This window comes from Mobula hypostoma, chromosome 6 (genome assembly GCF_963921235.1).
Source record: "Mobula hypostoma chromosome 6, sMobHyp1.1, whole genome shotgun sequence".
Classification (NCBI taxonomy): Eukaryota; Metazoa; Chordata; class Chondrichthyes; order Myliobatiformes; family Myliobatidae; genus Mobula; species Mobula hypostoma.
In genome coordinates this window covers 132,040,312-132,061,215 of record NC_086102.1, presented here as the reverse complement: position 1 = coordinate 132,061,215, position 20,904 = coordinate 132,040,312, and the positions used below count along the sequence as shown (strand labels likewise).

The 20,904-nt window shown below is 46.7% G+C and overlaps 1 protein-coding gene across 1 annotated transcript in view; it reads left to right on the top strand.

Annotated features, from left to right (window-relative positions):
* LOC134348753 (uncharacterized protein KIAA2012) overlaps positions 1 to 20,784 on the top strand; it is a 52,247-nt gene extending 31,463 nt beyond the window's left edge. Inside the window, exons 14-25 of the mRNA XM_063052555.1 lie at positions 309 to 397; positions 887 to 938; positions 7,025 to 7,252; positions 10,086 to 10,313; positions 10,810 to 10,924; positions 12,750 to 12,897; positions 13,127 to 13,391; positions 13,883 to 14,124; positions 14,976 to 15,190; positions 16,144 to 16,316; positions 17,678 to 17,897; positions 20,576 to 20,784. Of these exons, the coding sequence (XP_062908625.1) occupies positions 309 to 397; positions 887 to 938; positions 7,025 to 7,252; positions 10,086 to 10,313; positions 10,810 to 10,924; positions 12,750 to 12,897; positions 13,127 to 13,391; positions 13,883 to 14,124; positions 14,976 to 15,190; positions 16,144 to 16,316; positions 17,678 to 17,897; positions 20,576 to 20,756 (2,156 nt within the window). The 3' untranslated portion in view covers positions 20,757 to 20,784. The remainder of the gene's footprint in view (positions 1 to 308; positions 398 to 886; positions 939 to 7,024; positions 7,253 to 10,085; positions 10,314 to 10,809; positions 10,925 to 12,749; positions 12,898 to 13,126; positions 13,392 to 13,882; positions 14,125 to 14,975; positions 15,191 to 16,143; positions 16,317 to 17,677; positions 17,898 to 20,575) is intronic.
* Positions 20,785 to 20,904: the final 120 nt, after the last annotated feature.

The following is a 20,904-nucleotide window of genomic DNA, read 5'->3' as shown; positions in this document are numbered from 1 at the left end:
TAGCCAATTCCACCCCTAGAAAATGTCTCTGGCTTTCCATTTGATCTATGTCTCTTATCATCTTGTACACCTGTATCAAGTACCTGTCATCCTCCTTCACTCCAAAGGGAAAAGCCCTGGCTCACTCAACCTATCCTCACAAGACATGTTCTCTAATCCAGGAAGCATCCTGGTAAATATCCTCTGCACTCCCTCTGAGGCCTCCACATCCTTCCTATAATGAGGTGAACAGAACCAAGCACAATATTCCAACTGGGATTTTATAGAGTTGCAACATTACCTTGAACTCATCTGCTTTTCTATTACAGATAATGACATTCTTTGTGAGATGGATGGAGACTCCAGTCGATCGCAAACACCAACCCAGCTCACCTCGAAACAAGGACGAGCACAGAAGGTTAGTGACAATTCTGTTATTCTGGAAGCAAGGTGTAATTCTGCTTTACTGGATGCACTGAGTATTCTTCACCCAGAGCATATTGTGGGTGAAAAAGGCATTTACTTTGAAACAGCTTCAAACTTGTGCAGCGGTTGAGTAAGTGGTAAAAACTAATGTCATTTCAGCATATCTCAGGGTCATTCCAGAAGGTGCTTTATTAGACTGTGTGGGTTTCCCCCACATGCTCTGGTTTCCTCCCACGCTCCAATGATCTATGGGTTAGTAGGTTAATTGGTCACATGGGTGAAATTGGGCGGTGTGGGCTAGTTGGGCTGGAGGTTACTGTGCTGTATCTTTAAAATGAAATAAAGATTCTCTCTCTCTGACTCGTGCTGTATCTGTTTGGTGTAGCATTATAGAGGGTGCTTCACTCTTCCCAGTTCTAAATGTTCCCACCTGCCTACTGAATGCCCTCTGTATCTCATTCGATTTCTGATCTCTGTTTAGGCTCTGAGGCGAAGTCACAAGAGGCAGACACAGCCTGATGGGACCTCCTCGGGTAAGAAGCACGCCAGCATGCACCTACTTGACTGCAGTCTTGTACAATCCAACCCAGCGTTTATACATGAAGTGCACTGGGGAGGTGCTTGCTTTGGGATGAGTTGGACTGAGATATTGCATGTGTGAGTTTCTTGGGAAAGATGGAGAGTATTCTGGCAAGTTTTCTGGGCTGTCACTTGCTGTGAGTTAGACTGAGGTGTGGAGGTGTGCCAGCAAATTTTCTGGGCTAATGTTTAGAGTGATTTAGATGGAAATATGGAAAGTACTAGAGAATGTCCTGGGTTTGCAGTCAGTGTTAGACTGAGATATTGAGGTGTAAGTTTTCTGGGGTCTGCTTTCCTAATTCTACTGAAAGTGTCTTGGATTGTGATCAGGGAGATGAAATTAACAAGCTGAGTGAGAAATTGGAGGTAAGGAATCTAGGAACGTGGAAAAACTGAAAACATTGTACTGTCCAATGGCCTCTGCAGGTGCAGAAAGAAACAGGATCAGGTAATGTCATAAAGTCATAGACCACTACAGCACAGAAACAGGCCTTTCGGCTCATCTAGTCTATGCTGAACTGTTATTCTGTCCAGTCCCACTGACCTGCTCCTGCATTATAGCCGTCCCATCCTTGTACTTATCCAAACCTCTCGTAAAAGTTGCAATCAAACTGGGACCCACCACTTCTGGAAGCAGCTCATTCCACGCACTCACCACCTTCTGAGGAAGAAAACTGCTGATGCAGGAAATCCAAAACAAAATTAGAAAATTTTGGAAGCACGCAGCAGTCCTTTAGAAGAAGAGCAGAGCTAACATTTCAGGTCAAAAGCCCTTCATCACAACTGGAAAAGTGAGACAATGAGTGTATTTTAAGTTGCAAAGACGTTCGGTGGGTGGAGAATACAGAGAAAATTACAGTGATGGAGTCCAGACCCAGGTAACAATTAGTTTAAGAACAATCTGTGCACAGTGAAAAAGAGAAAATGGAATATTTACCTGAATGTATTGTATTTAGTATTGAGTCCAAAGGGCTGTCCGTAGCCCATCCCCACTGGCCTGCCTGTCTTCAGCCTCTCCATTGCCAGGCTGAGGCCAAATGCAAACTGCAGCTCATATTCTGCCTGGGTCATTGACAATCTCGGGGCATGAACATTGAATTCTCCAGTTTTAGATAAATTTCTCCTCCTCTGTCCCTTTACTTTCTTCTCCTGATCTCCCCAGTTCCTCTTACACTGAATCAAACCCCACTCTCCCCAACCCCACTCTCCCTGGCCCCCAGTCACCTTGTTTCTGCCCCTCCCTTACTCTTTCCATCTGCCATCACCCACTTGCACTTCCCACTGGTTCCCTTCCTCCACTGTTCCCTCCTACCTAATTTTGTTTTGTGCTCTCTTTCCCATCAGATCCCATCATATGCAGCCTGTTACTTGCCCCACTGATCACCCCCGAGCCTCTGTTATTATTTCTACTATTTCCCTCCTCCCACCTGGACTCGCCTCTTGCTTGCCTCATTCCTTCCCTTCACCTCTTTTTACTGGCTATACTCTCTCAGTCTCGATGAAGGGTCTCAATCCAAGCTGTCAAATGTCCATTTCCCACCATGGAGGGTGCCTGACCTGCTGAGTTCCTCCAGCAGTTTGTATTTTGCCCAAAGGCGGTGCTGTGCCCAGACAGAAGATGAGACCTGCTTCCTTGAGCTTGCATTGGGGCACTGTAGGTTGGGGAGCTGTTGGACGTCAAACATCTGAGAGGTCAGCGTGGGAATGGCACAGAGCATTTAGGTTCCTGGTGACTGAAAGTTCAGGGTAGTCATTATGGACCGAACAAAGGTGTTCTGCAAAACGGTTGAGAAATTTAGGTTTGCCTTCTCCAATGTGGAGGGCAACACAACAGGAAGAACAACAGGTGACCAGTGGTGTTTCATAGGGATCTCTGCTGGGATTTCTGTCTGTGATATTTCTAAATGGTTTAGATGAAAGTATCAACTTGCTGATCAACAGCAAAATTGGCAGAATTGTGGACTGAGAGGAAAGTTGCCAAAGTGTTCAGCAGGATCCGTATCACTTGGAAATACAGGCAGAGAAATGGCAAATGGAGGGAGTTTAAATCAGATAATATGATGTGTTGTACTTTGGGAGGTCAAATGTGAAAGGGAAGTACACAGTAATTGGCAGAACCCTTGGGAGCATTAATGCGCAGTTGGCTCCTGGCTACAAGTCCTTAGAGATCTGAAAATGGCAATTTTCAGGGAACTTTAAACTTGTACCCCAAGGTAGAAGGAATGGTTTAAAAAAAGGTGTGCAGTATATCTTCATCAGTCAAAGCACTGAGTATAAAAGCTGGCAAGTCATGTTGCTGTTTTTACACGTTTGAGTATCTACAGTTCTCTGGCGAGGGAGCCGCTGTCAGATTATACTGCTATCTCAGTCAAAATGGCTCTGATGAACGTGAGATCCTTATCCAATAAGACTTTTATTCTCAATGACGTTTTCACTGCCCAAGGATTGGATTTCTTACCGGTGACGGAAACCTGGTTAAGCACCGGTGAGCTTGCTCCACTTGTTAGACTGTCCGGATGACTGTAACTTTTTTAGCACGCCTAGACCCTCCGGACAAGGAGGGGTCTAACCGCTGTGTTTAAGAAACATTTTAATTGCCGTCTACTGAACTCTGATTATTTCCCCGGCTTCAAGGTGCAATTAATTAAAGTGGGCCTGGTCCATCCCCTCTTAATTGCTCTTGTGTATCGTCCACTAATAACACATAAAGATTTTATCACTCAATTTGCGGACTTCCTCTCAAATTCTATGCCCAACTTTGATCGAGTTCTGATTCTTGGTGACTTTAATATTCATGTTTGCTGTCCCGCTAAGCCCCTCGTAAGTGAATTTATGCATCTACTTGAATCTTTTAATCTTGCTTTGCTTATCACCGGACCCACTCACATGCTAGGCCATACACTTGACCTGGTCTTATCGTCTGGTTTTTCCAATCTGCAATGTGGAAATAATTGATGTGTGTCTGTCGGATCATAGTGCTGTTATGTTTGATGCTTCTCTGCATTTTTCCCCTTCTAAATTTCATCCTCCTATACGTTGCTCTCATTACATTAACTCTTCAACTGCCAATAAGTTCTCTGAGGCTCTCGTAGCTGCTCCTAATACCTGCACTATTGAGACTTTTTCTCCCCATCTCAGCACTTTCTTCCTTATTTAATACACCTGCTCTTCTATTCTGAATACTGTTGCTCCCCTTAAATTCAAAAAGCCCAGGCCAAAAGGTCTGCCTTGGCTTAATGACACTACCAGAGCCCTGAGGAGGAAGTGCAGAATATCCGAACAAAAGTGGAAGCGTGATAAGCTTCAAATTTCCTTTGAAATTTTGAGATACAATCTTCACAAATATCAGGATGCAGTTAAGTCTGCGAGAGCAAAATACTTTTCTGACCTAATTTCTAACAACTCTCATAATCCCAAGGTCTTATTCAGTACCATAAATTCTGTAATTTGTCCCACCCCCAGTATTAGTTTAGCTGTGTCCCCTGCTAAGTGCGAAGAATTTTTAAAATTCTTCATTAGCAAAGTTAAAGACATTAGAATGAACATTTCCCCCCTGACCCGTGACCTAACTGTCTCACTGGTCTGTTCCTCTTAACTGGACTGTTTCGAACCCATCACGTTACCCTCCCTTACAAAGATTGTCTCCACCATGAAACCTGCAACCTGCCCCTTTGACATTGTCCCCACTGCCCTCCTGAAGGATGTCTTTGACATAGCCGATCCCAGCACCCTCTCTATTCTCAACAGCTCCCTGGCCACTGGTACTGTTCCAACCTGCTTCAAGCGCGCCGTGGTCCAGCCCCTCCTGAAAAAACCCAACTTAGACCCTACCTTACCTAGCAACTACAGACCTATTTCTAAACTTCCATTCCTGTCAAAGGTTCTCGAAAAGGTTATTCTTAGTCAATTGCTGCCCTGCTTACACCAAAACAACATCTTGGAAAGATTTCAGTCAGGTTTTAAGACTTATCATAGCACAGAGTCTGCCCTGCTGGAATGTACAAAGATCTCTTCTCTACCAACTTAGGTGCCTCTGCCATCCTAATTCTTCCTGACCTCAGTACAGCGTTCGATACTGTGGATCATGCCATTTTAATAGACCGTCTCCGGTACGGGGTTGGTGTTGATGGCACTGCCTTGAACTGGTACACATCCTACCTCAAAAATAGAAGCTTCTCCATCAACATAGGCAAATTTTCCTCTTCTCCCCTCAGCTAGTTTCTCCTGCGGGGTCCCACAAGGTTCCATCATAGGTCCCATTCTTTTCTCTATATACATGCTTCCCCTCGGCTGAATCATTCAAAAACATGACATTTCCTTCCATTGTTATGCTGACTACACACAGCTTTATCTCCCCTTGAAACCAAACGACCAGTCAAATGTTGTTAGCCTCATGAGCTGCCTTGAGGACATAAAGTGTTGGATGGCACAAAACTTCTTACAGCTGAATGAAGGCAAGTTTGAAGTTGTCCTGTTTGGCTCCCCTGACTCCATCAAAGTGATTACCAACAGTCGAGGTAACCTGTCCACCCTTGTCAAACCCCATGTCAAAAACCTTGGTGTGATATTTGATTCCGCCTTTAAGTTTGACAAGCAAGTTAATGCAGTAGTGAAAGCCAGTTTTTCCAGCTTTGTACTATTGCCATCCACGCCTTATATCCTCTCGCGTGGACTACTCCAACTCCCTGTATACTGGGATTAGTCAGTCATCCCTGTCCCATCTGCAACTGGTCCAGAACGCCGCAGCCAGGCTCCTGACAGGTGCCCGGAAGAGGGACCATATTACTTCTATCCTGGCCTCTCCCCACCGGCTACCAGTATGGTTTAGAATTGATTTTAAGGTTCTCCTGTTTGTTTATAAAGCCCTAAATGGGCTGGCCCCCTCCTATATTGCAGACCTTCTAATCCCTTATTCTACTTCCAGGTCCCTCAGGTCGGCTGACTTGGGGCTCCTGGCTGTCCCGCGATCTAAATTTAAGTTCAGAGGTGACCGCGCCTTTGCTGTTGTAGCCCCTAGACTGTGGAACAGCATTCCCCTTCCCATCAGATCTGCCCCCTCCATTGACTCTTTTAAGTCCAGGCTGTAAACTTACCTTTATTCACTAGCGTTTGAGTCTTCCTGATGTGGCTGATTTTTGGCTTGTGCCCAGGCTCATGTGTTGTTTATTTTGTGCCTATAAGCTGTGTGCCTTGTTGTTTATATCTGTGTTTCTTGTATTTGTGATTTGAGCTACCTGTTATGGTTTGTACAGCACTTTGGTCAACATGGGTTGCTTTTAAATGTGCTTTATGAATAAATTTGACTTGACTTGACATTACAGGAAAGACGTGGAGACTTTGGAGTGGGTGCAGCAGAGGTCTACCAGGATGCAGTCTGGAATGAGACTGTTCGGACTGTTTCTTTGGGACATCGGAGGCAGAGGGGAGACAGGATTAAAGTATATAAAATCATGAGAGCCATAGATAGGGTGGATGGTCAAAGTGTTTTTGCCATGGTACAATAGAGTGCGCAGATTTAAGGTGTGTGGGAGTGGGGGTGCTGGTGGAGGGTAATGGTTAAAGTAGATTTATGAGGCAAATATTGTTTCACAGAATGGTAGCTGCCTGGAAGGTGGTGAAAGCAGAGGCGATAGCAACATTTAAGAGGCATTTAGACTGACACATGAACAGGCAGAGAATTGAGAGATATGAACCATGTGCAGGCTGATGGGATTAGTTTAAAATGTCAGTGGTCACATGGACAATGTGGTCAGAGGGGTCTGGTCCTGTACTGTTCTTTGGAAGTTCAGTATACCTGGTATGTTGGGTGAGGCTGACTGAATTGTCTGTAGGAAGGATTCTGGTTAATTTGACAACTTCACCTATTTTATACAATTGAGGAAACTTGCAGCAAATTCCCTTTAAGTACCAGGGGAAGTGAATACCAGTTACTTTGACCTGGCAGTAGGAGAGTAGCTTGAGTAGCCAGTGATGGGTCAGAGTTCAAACAGGTGACTCGTGACTTTGATTGGCCAGCACCTAACGCTTCTTAAATTGACAGGAGGACCAGTGAGAGAGTCAGCCCGAGGAGCAAAGGTCAACGATGAGAGAAGGGCCAAGGGAGGAGGGAAGGTCAGCCGCCGACGACAACAAGGCCTTGGTGACACAGAGGAGATGGCGCGAGGGGAAAATGGAAATCCGTGTCCAGCTGAGCACACTCGTCACAACACTGACTACAACTCGGTGTACGAGAGGGAGCACGCTCAGGGTACCAGGAAAACTACACGTGGTAAGTGTCTGCCTAAACCAACAGCCCAGGGTGTATCTGGAGTTGGACCAAGTGAGCATCTTTGTCTCAGGGATGGCTTTCATCTAATGAGTGATTTAAAGAATCAAAGAACATTAACCCTCCCCTTCTGTAACCCAATAAAATCCATCTCTTGTGGGGGGGGGGGGAATTCTGTCTTCAAACTTCTTGTGATCAGTTAATTTCTTTCCAACAACCCAATGGATGTAAGGTTGTGGTAATCTTATTGTGGTCCAGTTCTGACAAAGGCAGTTTCAATTCCCTGCCTCTGAAACTAGCTTATCCTTCAGAAATTGCAGTCCCTAGAAAGAATCAGTATCAGAATCAGAATCAGGTTGATTAGCACTGGTAACCGAGGAAGTCTGCAGATGCTGGAATTTCAAGCAACACACATAAAAGTTGCTGGTGAACGCAGCAGGCCAGGCAGCATCTATAGGAAGAGGTACAGTCGATGTTTCGGGCTGAGACCCTTAGTCAGGACTCAAGACAGTCCTGACGAAGGGTCTCAGCCCGAAATGTCAACTGTACCTCTTTCTATAGATGCTGCCTGGCCTGCTGCGTTCACCAGCAACTTTGATGTGTGTTGCTTATTAGCTGGTGCATGTTGTGCAGTCTGTCGTTTTGCAGCAGCAGTAAGAAATATGTACAACATATAAATAAATTAATGGAAAAAGTGACACAGTCACCGAAGTGCTGTTCCTGACGGATAAAGCTTAACCGTGAAGATAATAATACTTGATGTAACTACTCTGAATTTATATTCCTCATCTGACATTGGGGCCTGGCTGTGAATGTTTGATATGTCAGTGGGGAGAGAGTTTTACCATTCAAAGTTCAAAGTAAAATTTATTATCAGAGTTACGTACATGTCACCACATACAACCCTGAGGTTCTTTTTCCTGCAGGCATACCTAGCAAATCTATAGAACAGTAACTGTAAACAGGATCTGTAAACTGTAAACAAACTGGGCAAATGTACATTCTTAACCAGTTTTGAAATTTTTATTTATTTATTTTTTTAGTGAGACCACACAGTACTGGGCTCTCCGGGCCCAATGAGTCTATGTTGCCCAATTACACCCCATTGACCAGTTAATCTACTAACCCGTACATCATTAATCTACTAACCCGTACGTTGTTAATCTACAAGTTAATCTACTAACCCGTACATCATTAATCTACTAACCCGTACGTCGTTAATCTACAGGTTAATCTACTAACCCGTACATTAATCTACAAGCTAATCTACGAACCCGTACATCATTAATCTACTAACCCGTACGTCGTTAATCTACAAGTTAATCTACTAACCTGTACATCATTAATCTACTAACCCGTACGTCATTAATCTACAAGTTAATCTACTAACCCGTACATCATTAATCTACTAACCTGTACGTAGTTAATCTACTCACCTATACGTCGTTAATCTACTAACCCGTATGTTAATCTACAAGTTAATCTACTAACCCGTATGTTAATCTACAAGCTAATCTACTAACCTGTACGTTGTTAATCTACTAACCCGTACGTTAATCTACAAGTTAATCTACTGACCCATACGTAGTTAATCTACTAACCCATACGCTGTTAATCTACTAACCCGTACATCATTAATCTACTAACCAGTACGTTAATCTACAAGTTAATCTACTAACCCATATGTCGTTAATCTACTAACCCATACGTCGTTAATCTAATAACCCGTACGTTGTTAATCTACTAACCCATACGTTGTTAATCTACTAACCTGTACGTCGTTAATCTACTAACCCATACGTCGGTAATTTACTAATCTGTACGTTGTTAATCTACTAACCCGTACGTCGTTGGACTGTGGGAGGAAACCAGAGCACCCGGAGGAGGGAGGGAGGGAGGTCACGGTGAGAATGTACAAACCCCTTACAGGCAGAGGTGGGAACTGAACCCGGGTTTACTGGTGCTGTCATAGCATAAACCCAACCACCATGCTACTGTGCTGCCCTGTTTTAAAGAGGTTTGTTTTCATATTTACATGTTCACATTGATTTAATCCGAATATTTACTTTGGTACGCAAAGTAAAGCATGACCATTCTTACCCAGAATGCTCTCCAGTGCCCTGTGTTGCCCATAGGTCCTGTACGATCTCTAGAGAGCTACCCGTCACCTCATACTCCCTTTCCAGCGGCATCCGGGCCTGTACATATCATCAGAAGAGGAGCCTCAATAGAGTGGATGTGGAGAGGGTGTTTCCTATGGTGGGAGAGTCTAAGACCAGAGATCACAGCCTCAGAATTGAGGGATGTTCATTTAGAACGGAGGTGAGAAGGAGTTTCTTTAGCCAGAAGGTGATAGATCTGGAAAATTCATTGCCACAAGTGACTGTGGAGGCCAAGTCATTAGTTATATTTGACAGATTCTTGATTCGTCAGGGGATGAAGGGATTTGGGGATGAGGGCAGGGGATTGGGGCTGAGAGTAAAATGAATCAGCCATGATGAAATGGGATTAGTTTAAAATGTCAGTGGTCACATGGACAATGTGGTCAGAGGGGTCTGGTCCTGTACTGTTCTTTGGAAGTTCAGTATACCTGGTATGTTGGGTGAGGCTGACTGAATTGTCTGTAGGAAGGATTCTGGTTAATTTGACAACTTCACCTATTTTATACAATTGAGGAAACTTGCAGCAAATTCCCTTTAAGTACCAGGGGAAGTGAATACCAGTTACTTTGACCTGGCAGTAGGAGAGTAGCTTGAGTAGCCAGTGATGGGTCAGAGTTCAAACAGGTGACTCATGACTTTGATTGGCTGGCACCTAACGCTTCTTAAATTGACAGGAGGACCAGTGAGCGAGTCAGCCCGAGGAGCAAAGGTCAACGACGAGAGAAGGGCCAAGGGAGGAGGGAAGGTCGGCCGCCGACGACAACAAGGCCTTGGTGACACAGAGGAGATGGCGCGAGGGGAAAATGGAAATCCGCGTCCATCTGAGCACACTCGTCACAACACTGACTACAACTCGGTGTACGAGAGGGAGCACGCTCAGGGTACCAGGAAAACTACACGTGGTAAGTGTCTGACTAAACCAACAGCCCAGGGTGTATCTGGAGTTGGACCAAGTGAGCATCTTGTCTCAGGGATGGCTTTCATCTAATGAGTGATTTAAAGAATCAAAGAACATTAACCCTCCCCTTCTGAAACCCAATAAAATCCATCTCCTCCATGCTGGCTTGGGGGAATAAACTTTCATCATCTTGTGATGGCCAAGGAGTAGTCCAACCAGGGGGTCCCCCAACTCACTTTGTCCGCAACCCCCCCCCACCACCAAATATCAGGAAAGGAGGCTGAAGTGTATTCAGAACCTGAGGAGAAATCCCTTTAGATGTTCAAACAGGGGCTGCAGCCTCATGTTCTGTACATAGATGGGACACTAACACACCTGTGACTATCTGTTGGAAACCTGAGGAACAGAGACTTACATCATTACTTTAACCGGCTGCTCAGTGCTCACTCCGGTCTACTCGTAACCTTTGAATTCCTGACGGATCGGTACCTTTCCCACAGGTTCCACCCACAATAAAACTGCTGCTGTCTCTCCCATGACAGCCTGGTCCCAGTCAGAACACGGGAGTCTGGGTACAGACGAGGAACTGGGGTCACCGACTGGCCGTGGGGAAGAGTGAGTATTATTGTTCTAATGAAGACTCCCTCTGCTTGCTCAGGATGTCACTCAGAAGGTGTGGGCCACCACTGCCTCACCATGGGTTGCTCTCACCTCTTCAGCTCCCTTTCTACACATCTCTGTTTACTCAAGCTTCTGACCCGTGCCTCGTCTCGCAGAGATAAACAGAAGCACATGGACAGATCCCGTGTAACTTTGGTTAATGTTATATTCATTGATGGAAGTTTTATGTAGATATAAGTTTCTTCACTGGCAAGAAAGCCTATTCCCCAAGGTCACAAATCGACAGTAAAATCATCCCTGTAGATATGTTCATACGGTGATTTATGGTAATTAGAATTTAATGCTTGGAAGTGTGATGGAAGCAGATTCAATAACAACTTTTAATTTGTACTTAAGGAATTAATTGCCGGGTTGCGGGGGAATAAGATGAATTGGATGCCCCTGCCCAGGATCGAACACCAAATAAACCTGGACAATTTCCTCCGTGTCTGCTTCCAGCTTCTTGCATTTTTTAATTTCAGATTTCTAGCATCCGGAGTTTTTTTGATTTTCTTCCTGGAGGAATCTTGTATGTTTCACCAAGATCAGAAGAGTGCTATTGAAAAGAATAAGGGCGTATCTCATTGAAACCTACTGACTACTGAGAGCTCTAGATAGAGTGGTCATGTAGGGGATGTTTCTGATAGTGGAAGAGTCTATGACAGAGCACACAGCCTCAGAATACAAGGATGCCCCTTTAGAACAGAGATGAGGAGCAATTACTTTAGCCAGAGTTTGGGAATCTGTGGAATTCTTTGCCACAGATGGCTGTGGGTATATTTAAAGCAGAAATAGACAGGTATTTAATTTAGCAAGGATGTCAAAGCTTATGGGAAATAGGCAGGAGAATGGGGTTGAGAAGGAAGATAAATGGGTCATGATTGACTGGAGGAGTGGACTTGATGGGCCAAATGGCCCAGTTCTGCCCCTATGCCTTGTGGTCTGTAGATTTTCATGTACACAGTCACTGTATATTATGGAGGGCAGAGTACCCAGGAACACAGTGTGGCCAAACTAGCCACTAGTCCAAGGAATTAACCTGTTAATGGCCCCATATCTGCTCATGGTACAGGGTGCCCATCTTCATCTCCCTGACTTCTGTGTGGGGTCTGTGATGATTTCAAAGACTTCCAGAGCTGACAGGAAGTGATGTTCCTGTTGTCGTGTTGCTTGCAGCATTTCCCAGTCGTGCAAAGTATGGCCAGGGTTGTTGGTGAAATTAAGACCATAAGACATAGGAGCAGAAATAGGCCCATCGAGTCTGCTATGCCTTTCAGACATGGGTGACCTTTATTCCCCGTTCTCAACCCTATTCTCCTGCCTTCTCCCCGTAACCTTTGACACCCTTACTAATCAAGAACCTGTTAGCCTCCTCTTTAAGTGTACACAATGACTTGGCCTCCACAGCCGTCTGTGAAAATGTATAAATGGACAGCCACCCCTCCTGCAAGACAGGGGGTGTCTTGTCCCCGTAGGTGATAGGGTCATAGAGCATTAGGCACAGAAACAGCCTCTTCAGCCAAGCTGATCTATGATAAACTATTATTCTGCCTGGTCCCATCGACCTAACATAGCCCTCACATCCATGTACCTATCCAAACTTCTCTTAGATATTGAAATCGAACTTCTGCCACATCTACCACTTCTGCTGGCAGCTTGTTCCACACTCACCACCCTCTAACTGAAGAAGTTCCCTCTCATGTTCCCTTTAAGCATTTCACCTTTCACCCTTAATTTATGGCCTGTAGTTCTCGTCTCACCCATGCTCTGTTCGGTGCAGTGAGGATGGACACCCTCCCAGAGCCAGCCGGAGGAGAAAGCAGCGAGAGGACGGCTTTGTAGCTGAAGAGGATTCGGAGGGTGACGTTGGAGACTGGGAGGCAGAGCCGTGGAGTGAACTATCCGAGCGAAGAACTGAAATCAACGCCGTGAGTTGGACAAAATCCTCTCCTTCAAGGTCAGACTGGTATCCTAGACATCAATCTGGGATAAAGATCAGCTTCCTGCTCTGCCAGGTGATCTGGGGGCATTAAAAATGTCTGCCAGTTTAGGGCTTGTGGGTATGGTTTCTGAGCAGGATGGCTTGTGTTGGTGGCCTGAGGATAAGGCGGAAGGTATTTTTTTGTGAAACATTGTGCAATTGTTTTCTGTTCACAGAAGAAACAGAAAGCCAAAAAGAGAGGAAGGAAAAGTTCCAGCCAGGACCCAAATATGGAGGAGGCCGACTGGGCACCCAGCAGTGCAGGAAGGTCGAGAGAGTCCGCAGGATCGGTCCTGGTTCCGGGGGGAAGCTCGCCGTCAGAGCAAGGGACGTCACGTAGGAGGCCAGCAGCAAACAATCCCTCCCAGCCCAGGAGCTCCCTGACCCCAAACAGGCCACTGGGAGGAAAGAAGAACAACAGACGCGCTGAGTTTGTTGTAGGTGAGCAGTGTGGGTGGTGGGGGGCTTTTTCATGTGGCAGAGACTCCACAACCCCAGCGTGTCATAAACATCGGAGGTTTTGCCGACGCTGGAAATCCAGAGCAACCCCCAAAAATGCTGGAGGAACTCAGCAGGTCAGGCAGCATCTATGGAAATGAATAAACAGTCGACGTTTCGGACCAAGACCTTTCATCAGGACTGTGTGAGTTAATCTTAAATATCCAGAGATTAATGCAAAATGTTGGGGAAACTCATCATGTCAGGCAGCATCTATGGAGTCTTCTTTTTCTGGCACTACCTTTCCAGTCCTGATGAAGGGTCTCGGCCCGAAACATTGAGTGTTTATTTCTTTCCATAGATGCTGCCTGACCTGCTGAGTTGCTCCAGCATTTTGCGAGTGTGTTATAACCCCAGTAGGTCTGGCTTTAGTGCTGTAGGCACAGAGTGAGTGAAATGCAATAGCAGTTGAGCTCTGCCCCTCATTTCTTCAGGAAGACCCAGAGAGAACAGAGCCCGGCAACAGCAGAGGAAGGCGAGGAGAGGGAGTGAGGTGGAGGAGGACGTTGTCACCCAGATCGGCTCGGAGACGTGTGGGTTGCACTCCCCCAGCGGAAGAAGCATGCCAACCACAGGATCAGCTGGTGCAGCCGAGGCAGGCGTGAACTCCAGTTCTACTGATGTCAGAGCTGTGGGCTCGGGGGAAGAAGGAGCATGGTTCAGAGGACAAATGGATGTAAGTAACGTGGGTGAAACGGATCAAAGTGGAAGTTAGGCAAACCCGGGGAATTGCTATAAAGGGAAAATCAAAGTATGTCACCATCAACTACCCTGAGATTCATTTTCTTGCAGGCATTTACATAAAGAAATACAATAGGGGCTTTGGGGTTCTTGCGTTTAACTGTCATTCATTCTTTGGGGCACTCCTCTGTTTGTGAAGAAAAAGAATTTCAGGATGTATATTGTATGCATTTCTGACATTAAATGTGCCTATTGAATTTATGAAATAAAACTATACGCAAGTAAAGACCGACAAGCAACCATTGTGCAAAAGAAGATAAATTGTGCAAACGTAAATGGTGGGGTCCTTGAAAGTGAGTCTGTGGGCTGTGGAATCAGTTCAGAGTTGAGGTGAGTGAGGTTATCCACACTTGTTCAAGAGCCTGATGGTGGAAGGGTAATGACTGTTCCTGAACCTGTTGGTGTGGTACCTCTTGCCTGATGTACGAGCGAGAAGAGAACGCGGCCCGGATGGCGGGGGCCCTTGATGATGGATGCTGCCGCCTTGTAACAGCGTTCCTTGTGAATCTGCTCAAAGGTGTAGGGCTAAGATGGAGCTTTCTCCATTAAGTGGAAACCCACCATCTCTAACCCATTTAGTTAGAACCGAGACAGGAGGAGGGGGCACGGCGGGGGGGGGGGTGATCTGTCTGTTGAAGTAAGTATGGAGGGAAATTGGCATCTGCTAAGAGAGCTAGGATGTACAGTATTCCAACATACACTGTTTTCCAGACCTCACACTCACCTCCCCCTGCCAGCAGCTTGCTCAAAGGGAAGTCGCACACTAACTGCCCGTGTGTCCATTAGGGAAGCACTGAGTGGCTGGAGGATGCAACGTCTGTGCCAGGGTCAAAGCCTCTGAGGCAGGCGGGCAGCAATAATCTGGAAGCTGACCAGTGGCCTGACGGGGACTCACGGAACCACGGCGAGCAGCTGGATTCCGGCGAGCACAGGCGTTGGAAGTTGGAGCAGCAAATCCAGCAGGAACTGGATGAGGAACAGAGGAGGAGGGAAGAGCGAAGGTAGGAGATTGTGGATGGTGAGGGGTTAGTTACTGGTGACCCTCCTTCTTGCAGGTGAAATACAAGGGTAAAGGAAAGCCCCCCTCCCCCCCACTGCACAAACTCAAGGGAGAATGAGGGATGGTCAGAGTTGTGGGTGAAGACGAGGAAGGGGAAGACCAGATTGCTGGTTGCAGCCTGATGGTTATCTTTACTTCACTGATTGCTGAGTGTGGATATTTTTGGCCTGTTTTAACCCTGTGTTGTGCTGATAGGACTCTTCTCCCAATCTAGTTTCAGGCTCCTTCATCATTTTTTTGTGTGACTGTCCTATGGAGTGGGCAGCAGAGACTTTTTCCCAGGGTGGAGATGCCTAATACAAGGGGGTCATAAGTTTAAGGTTGATTGGAGGAAAATACAGGGGAGTGGTAAGTGCTCTCACACAGAGTTCATGGGACGCCCTGCCGGGGTGGTGATGGAGGTCGATACATTAGGGACTTTTAAAAGTCCAGAACGGTAGAAATACAGAGGGCTAAGTAGGAGGGAAGGGTTAGATTGATCTCAGAGTAGGGTAAAAATTTGGCACAACATCGTGGGCCGAAGGGCCAGTACTGTGCTGTAGTGTTCTGTGGTCTAATCTGTCCCTCCTCGAGGCACTGCCTCCCGGTTTCATCAGCCTGGGTTTGATCCTGACTCGAGCCACTGCCTCCCGGTTCCATCAACCTGGGTTTGATCCTGACGATAGCAGCCCGAGTTTTCTCCCATGTCTCAAAGGGAACGTGGATGCAAGTTAATTCACCATCACATGAGCCGTGTCGTATGACATGGGCGATCACGGTCTTCCATCCGTGACCATGATTGCTCTTGGCAGATTTTTCTACAGAAGTGGTTTGCCTTTGCCTTCTTCTGGGTAAGTTAATGAACCCATGTGAATCAAAGTGCTATGTTTGTAACTGAGTGGATGTGGCCGCCAGGTTGAAAAGACAACAGCAGGAATCTCCAACAGCAGAGCAGGAGGATGCCGAGCAGCAGCAAGATGAGGAAGGGCAGCGGGACCGTGAACGGCAGCAGAAACAACGGGAAGAGTATCGCAGGAAAGTCCAGGAAATGCAGCAGGATAAAGAGAGGATCCTGCAAGAGAGAGCAAGTACGGACAACTGGGGAGGGTGTGTCGGTTGGGGGGGGGGGGTGGCTGTAATCATTTGAATAAAGGGGAAAGGTGGAGGGGGATGTTAAGGCTGTTTTTCGTTAGTTTTTTAAAAATTGTCACATGCACATTGAAGCATCGAGTGAAATGTGTTGTTTGCGTCAATGTCCAACACAGTCCAAGGCTTGTGCTGGGAGGCAGCTCATAAGTGTCACCACGTTTTCATAGCATGATAATTCTTTAACTCTAACCTGTCTGACTTTCATAGCATGATAATTCTTTAACTCTAACCTGTCTGACTTTCATAGCATGATAATTCTTTAACTCTAACCTGTCTGACTTTCATAGCATGATAATTCTTTAACCCTAACCTGTCTGACTTTCATTACATGATAATTCTTTAACCCTAACCTGTCTGACTTTCATAGCATAATAATTCTTTAACCCTAACCTTTGTGACTTTCAATACATGATAATTCTTTAATCCTAACCTGTGTGATTTTGGGATGTGGGAGGGAACTCACACTGTCATGGTCTCCCCTTACAAACTCCTTTCAGACAGAGGTGGGTTGCTGATAGTCTTCCCATACAGACTCCTTACAGACAGATGGGTTGCAGATATGGTCTCCCCATACAGACTGAGCTGGCCGCAGACACGGTCTCCCCCATATCGACAGAGATGGGTTGCCGTAAAGCTCTCTCTCTCTGTATCGCCGTAAAGAATCACACCAGCCGCGATCCTACTACTTTTCAGTCTTTGTACTGAAGATGAGCAAGTCTTAAGAAATAAGGAACAGGACTCAGCTTTTTCAGTTAGACCATGGTAAACCCTGACTGGACTTCTTGAGGAAACACTTACATATGACAGGTAGAGATCGCACAAAATTCCCCAATGTGAGCTCATCAGCGATGATTTCAGTGAGACATCTTTACTCCCGTTCGCATATCCTTTTGTATTGGACCCTTTGCCTCCCACGTTACCTGCACATTACCTTTAAATGACAAAGGCCCTAACACTTTTCAGTCCCTCGCTCTTTGAAAGGGATTTTGATTTTTTTTGTTCCGCTTCACCCTCCATTGATGGCTTCATACTTAAGCTCCATCGGCCACATTCATTGCCACCATCACTGAACCTGTCCACCATCCCTCTCCCGTGACAACCAGCTACCCTACACCATCCCGGCACATCCATCCAGGCCCATCCCGCATCTGCACCCAGCAAGGGGTGGCAGTCTGGAGGGTGTAACGATGGGTAATGGGACGTGGGAGCTCAGTGGGTGGGTGCTGCCTGTGGAAACGGGCCGTCGGCCTCCGTGCCGCTCCGGAGTCCTGCGTGTGAGTGGCCTGCGTTTCGCCCGCAGGGGAGAAGGCACGCCTGCAGCGGCTGCACCAGCAGCAACTGGAAGAGGAGCGGCGGCTCCTGAGCGAGATGGACGAGCCTCAGCGGCAGGACTACCTGAGGCTGAGGCAGGTCAGAGAGCAGCAGGCGAGGCAGCAGTGGGAGGAGCGGCGGCAGAAGGAGGGCGAGAGGAACAGGTGGCTGCTCGAGGAGGCGCGGCGGGAAGCAGAGTCTTTCCTTAGGTGAGTGACGTGGTCTGCGGACGCACACTAGGCCCCACAGAGAGATACATGGCACCACACTCATACACTTCACCCACACAGACAGCACCCTGTGGACTAGACCCCCTTAGACACAGCTTCAAGTGCACAGACACTGAACTGCATAGACAAACAGACCACACACACATTATTGCTTACACAAACCGAGGCCCATATACTGTACATACATGACGTCGAGTACATAGGCTGTACCCATACACATGATACCGCATACAGTACACCACACCCCCCCCCCGTACACAGACCAGTACCACACACCATAAACATTCGAGCAGAATTAGCCCATCGAATTTGCTCTGCCATTCCATCAAGGCTGATTTATTATCCTTCTCAACCCCATTCTGCTGCCTTCTCCCCATTATCTTTATGTGCGGATTAATCAAGAACCTACAGCACCAACCTCCACTTTAAATATACCCAATGACTTGTCTCCACAGCCATCTTTGGCAATGAATTCCACAGCTTCACCACACTGGCTCAAGAAGTTCCTTCTCATCTCCATTCCAAAGTGATGACCTTCTATTCTGAAACTGTCCTAGACTCCCCTGCTATAGGAAACATCCTCTCCATATCCACTCTATCCAGGTCTTGAAGGGGATCCTGCATGAGGCCCTTTACACCTCAGATTTCTGAATTTTCTCCCCACTTAAAAACAATTTATGCCTTTATTCCTCTAGTAAAGTGCATGACCTGACACTGTATTCCATCTGCCACTTATTTGCCCACTCTCCATATCTACCAAAGTCCTTCCTCAGCCTCCCTGCTTCCTCAACACGACCTTCCCCTCTACCTATCTTTGTATCGTCTGCAAACTCGGCATAAAGGCATCAATTGTGACATCCAAATTGTTGGCATATAATGTGGGAAAATAGTGGTCCCAAAACCAACCCCAGCAGAACACCACTAATCACTGGCAGCCAAACAGAAAAGGCCCCCTTATTCTGACTCTGTTTCCTGCCAGTCAGCCAATCCTCTATACATGTTGGAATCTTCCCTGTAGTAGCACGGGCTCTTACATTGTTAAGCAGCCTCACGTGTGGTACCTTGTCGAAGGCCTTCTGAAAATCCAAGTACTTAACATCCACCAGTTTTCCTTTGTCTATCCTGCTTGTTATTTCCTCAAAGAATTCCAACAGATTTGTCAGGCAAGATTTCCCCTTAAGGAACCTACTTGCCCGTCCTTTCAAATCAATATGTATCCTTGGATGTTAAGCTCCAATGATCTTTCAGCCATGGCTCGGCAGTGCTCACAACATCGTGCCTGCCCGTTTCTAACTGCGCTACAAGATCATCTGCCTTACTCAATATACTGCAACACTCAGATATGACACCTTCAGTCTCGTATTCACCACCCTTTTCAATTTTGCTCCCATGTTACTGGAAGCTAAATTCTTATCCCTTTCTAAACTTGTTGTTTTAAAAAAATATAATGTGGCTACCTTTGTAATCTCTCCTACACTCTCTCCGCACTTGTCCAAACCACGGAACCTACTATTTAGTTTAAAGGCACACTTCAGCCCATCCCACTGACTGCAATTTTGCCCCATCAACTGCTCATCCTTCCTCACAGGATCACTCCACACTGCATCTACAGTACTTGTCTATCCCTCTGCCAAATTATTTTAATCCTAAAGCTCTAGCAAACCTGCCCATAGGATATTGATCCCCCTCAAGTTCAGCTGTAACCGCTCCCTTTTGTACAGGTCATACCTTCCCCAGAAGAAAGCTCAAACCTGAAACCCTGCCCCAGTTCCTCAGCCACCCATTCATCTGCCAGATCATCCCATTCCTACCCTCACTGGCAAGTGGCACAGGCAGCAATCTACAGATCCAGAGCAATCCTTTCTACCTAGCTCCCTATATTCTCCCTTCAGGACTTCCTCCCTTTTCCTGCTTCTGTACCCAATATGTCTCACAACTTCTGGCTGATCACCTTCCCCCTTTAAAATACTGTGGACCCGATCAGAGGCATCCTTTACCCTGGCACCTGGCAGGCAACATGCTATCTGGGTGTCTCTTTCACGTCCACAGGATCTCCCATCTGCTGTTCTAATTATCACTATCAGTACTGCACCCCTCTTCTCTGCCCTTCCTTTCTGAGCCACAGAGCCAGACTCAACATCAGAGACGTGGTAACTGCTGCTTTCCCTGGGTGGGTCGTCCCCCAACAGTATCCATAGCGGTATACTTGCTACTGAGGGGATCGGCCACAGATGTACTCTGTACTGTCTCTTCCCTTCCCCTCGCCTGCAAGTCACCCTGCTACCTGCCTCCTGCAACTCAGAAGTGACTACCTCCTTCATACATAGCACCATGTACGCAGACTCGAGCCCAACACCGAGCACAGATACACAGACCAGATCTGCACAGGCAGCTCCAGCCACACAGGCAGGACCCACACGCACATGGTGCTGCGTACACTGATTGGACCCATTCAGACAGCATCTTGTAGCCAGACCAGACCCATATACACGAGGTGCCGTGTATGTACTAGATCCGCACACAAGACACTGCTTTAACGGACCCCAGCGTACTCTCATTCCTCACCTTACCCTACCCATCAAAACCAGTCCACTTCCACATTCCTTTAGCTTCCCTCTACCTCTCCTTGTTGCTAATGGTCCACTGTCTCCCTGCAGGCAGAAGGGACTGATCGGGCAGGGCCTGGTGCTGCGTGGAGGCCTGCTGTTAGAGTTGCTGGAGCTGGAGCAGGGCCAGAGCATCTCAAGGCCTTGGGTCTTCTCCTACTTTGAGCTGATGGAGATCCTGGGTCTGGAAACACCAGTGAAGAGTGAACCAGCGGAGACTGGGAGTGAGTGAGTCTCTGCTTGGAATGTGAACATTTTCACCCGTCAAGGAAGGACTGATTGAAAATACAAAGGCTCTTATTCAGAAATGTGCACACGAACAAGGAAAAGGAGGCCAATCCGCCCCTCAAATCTGTCTTTTGATAGAATCGTGGCCGATC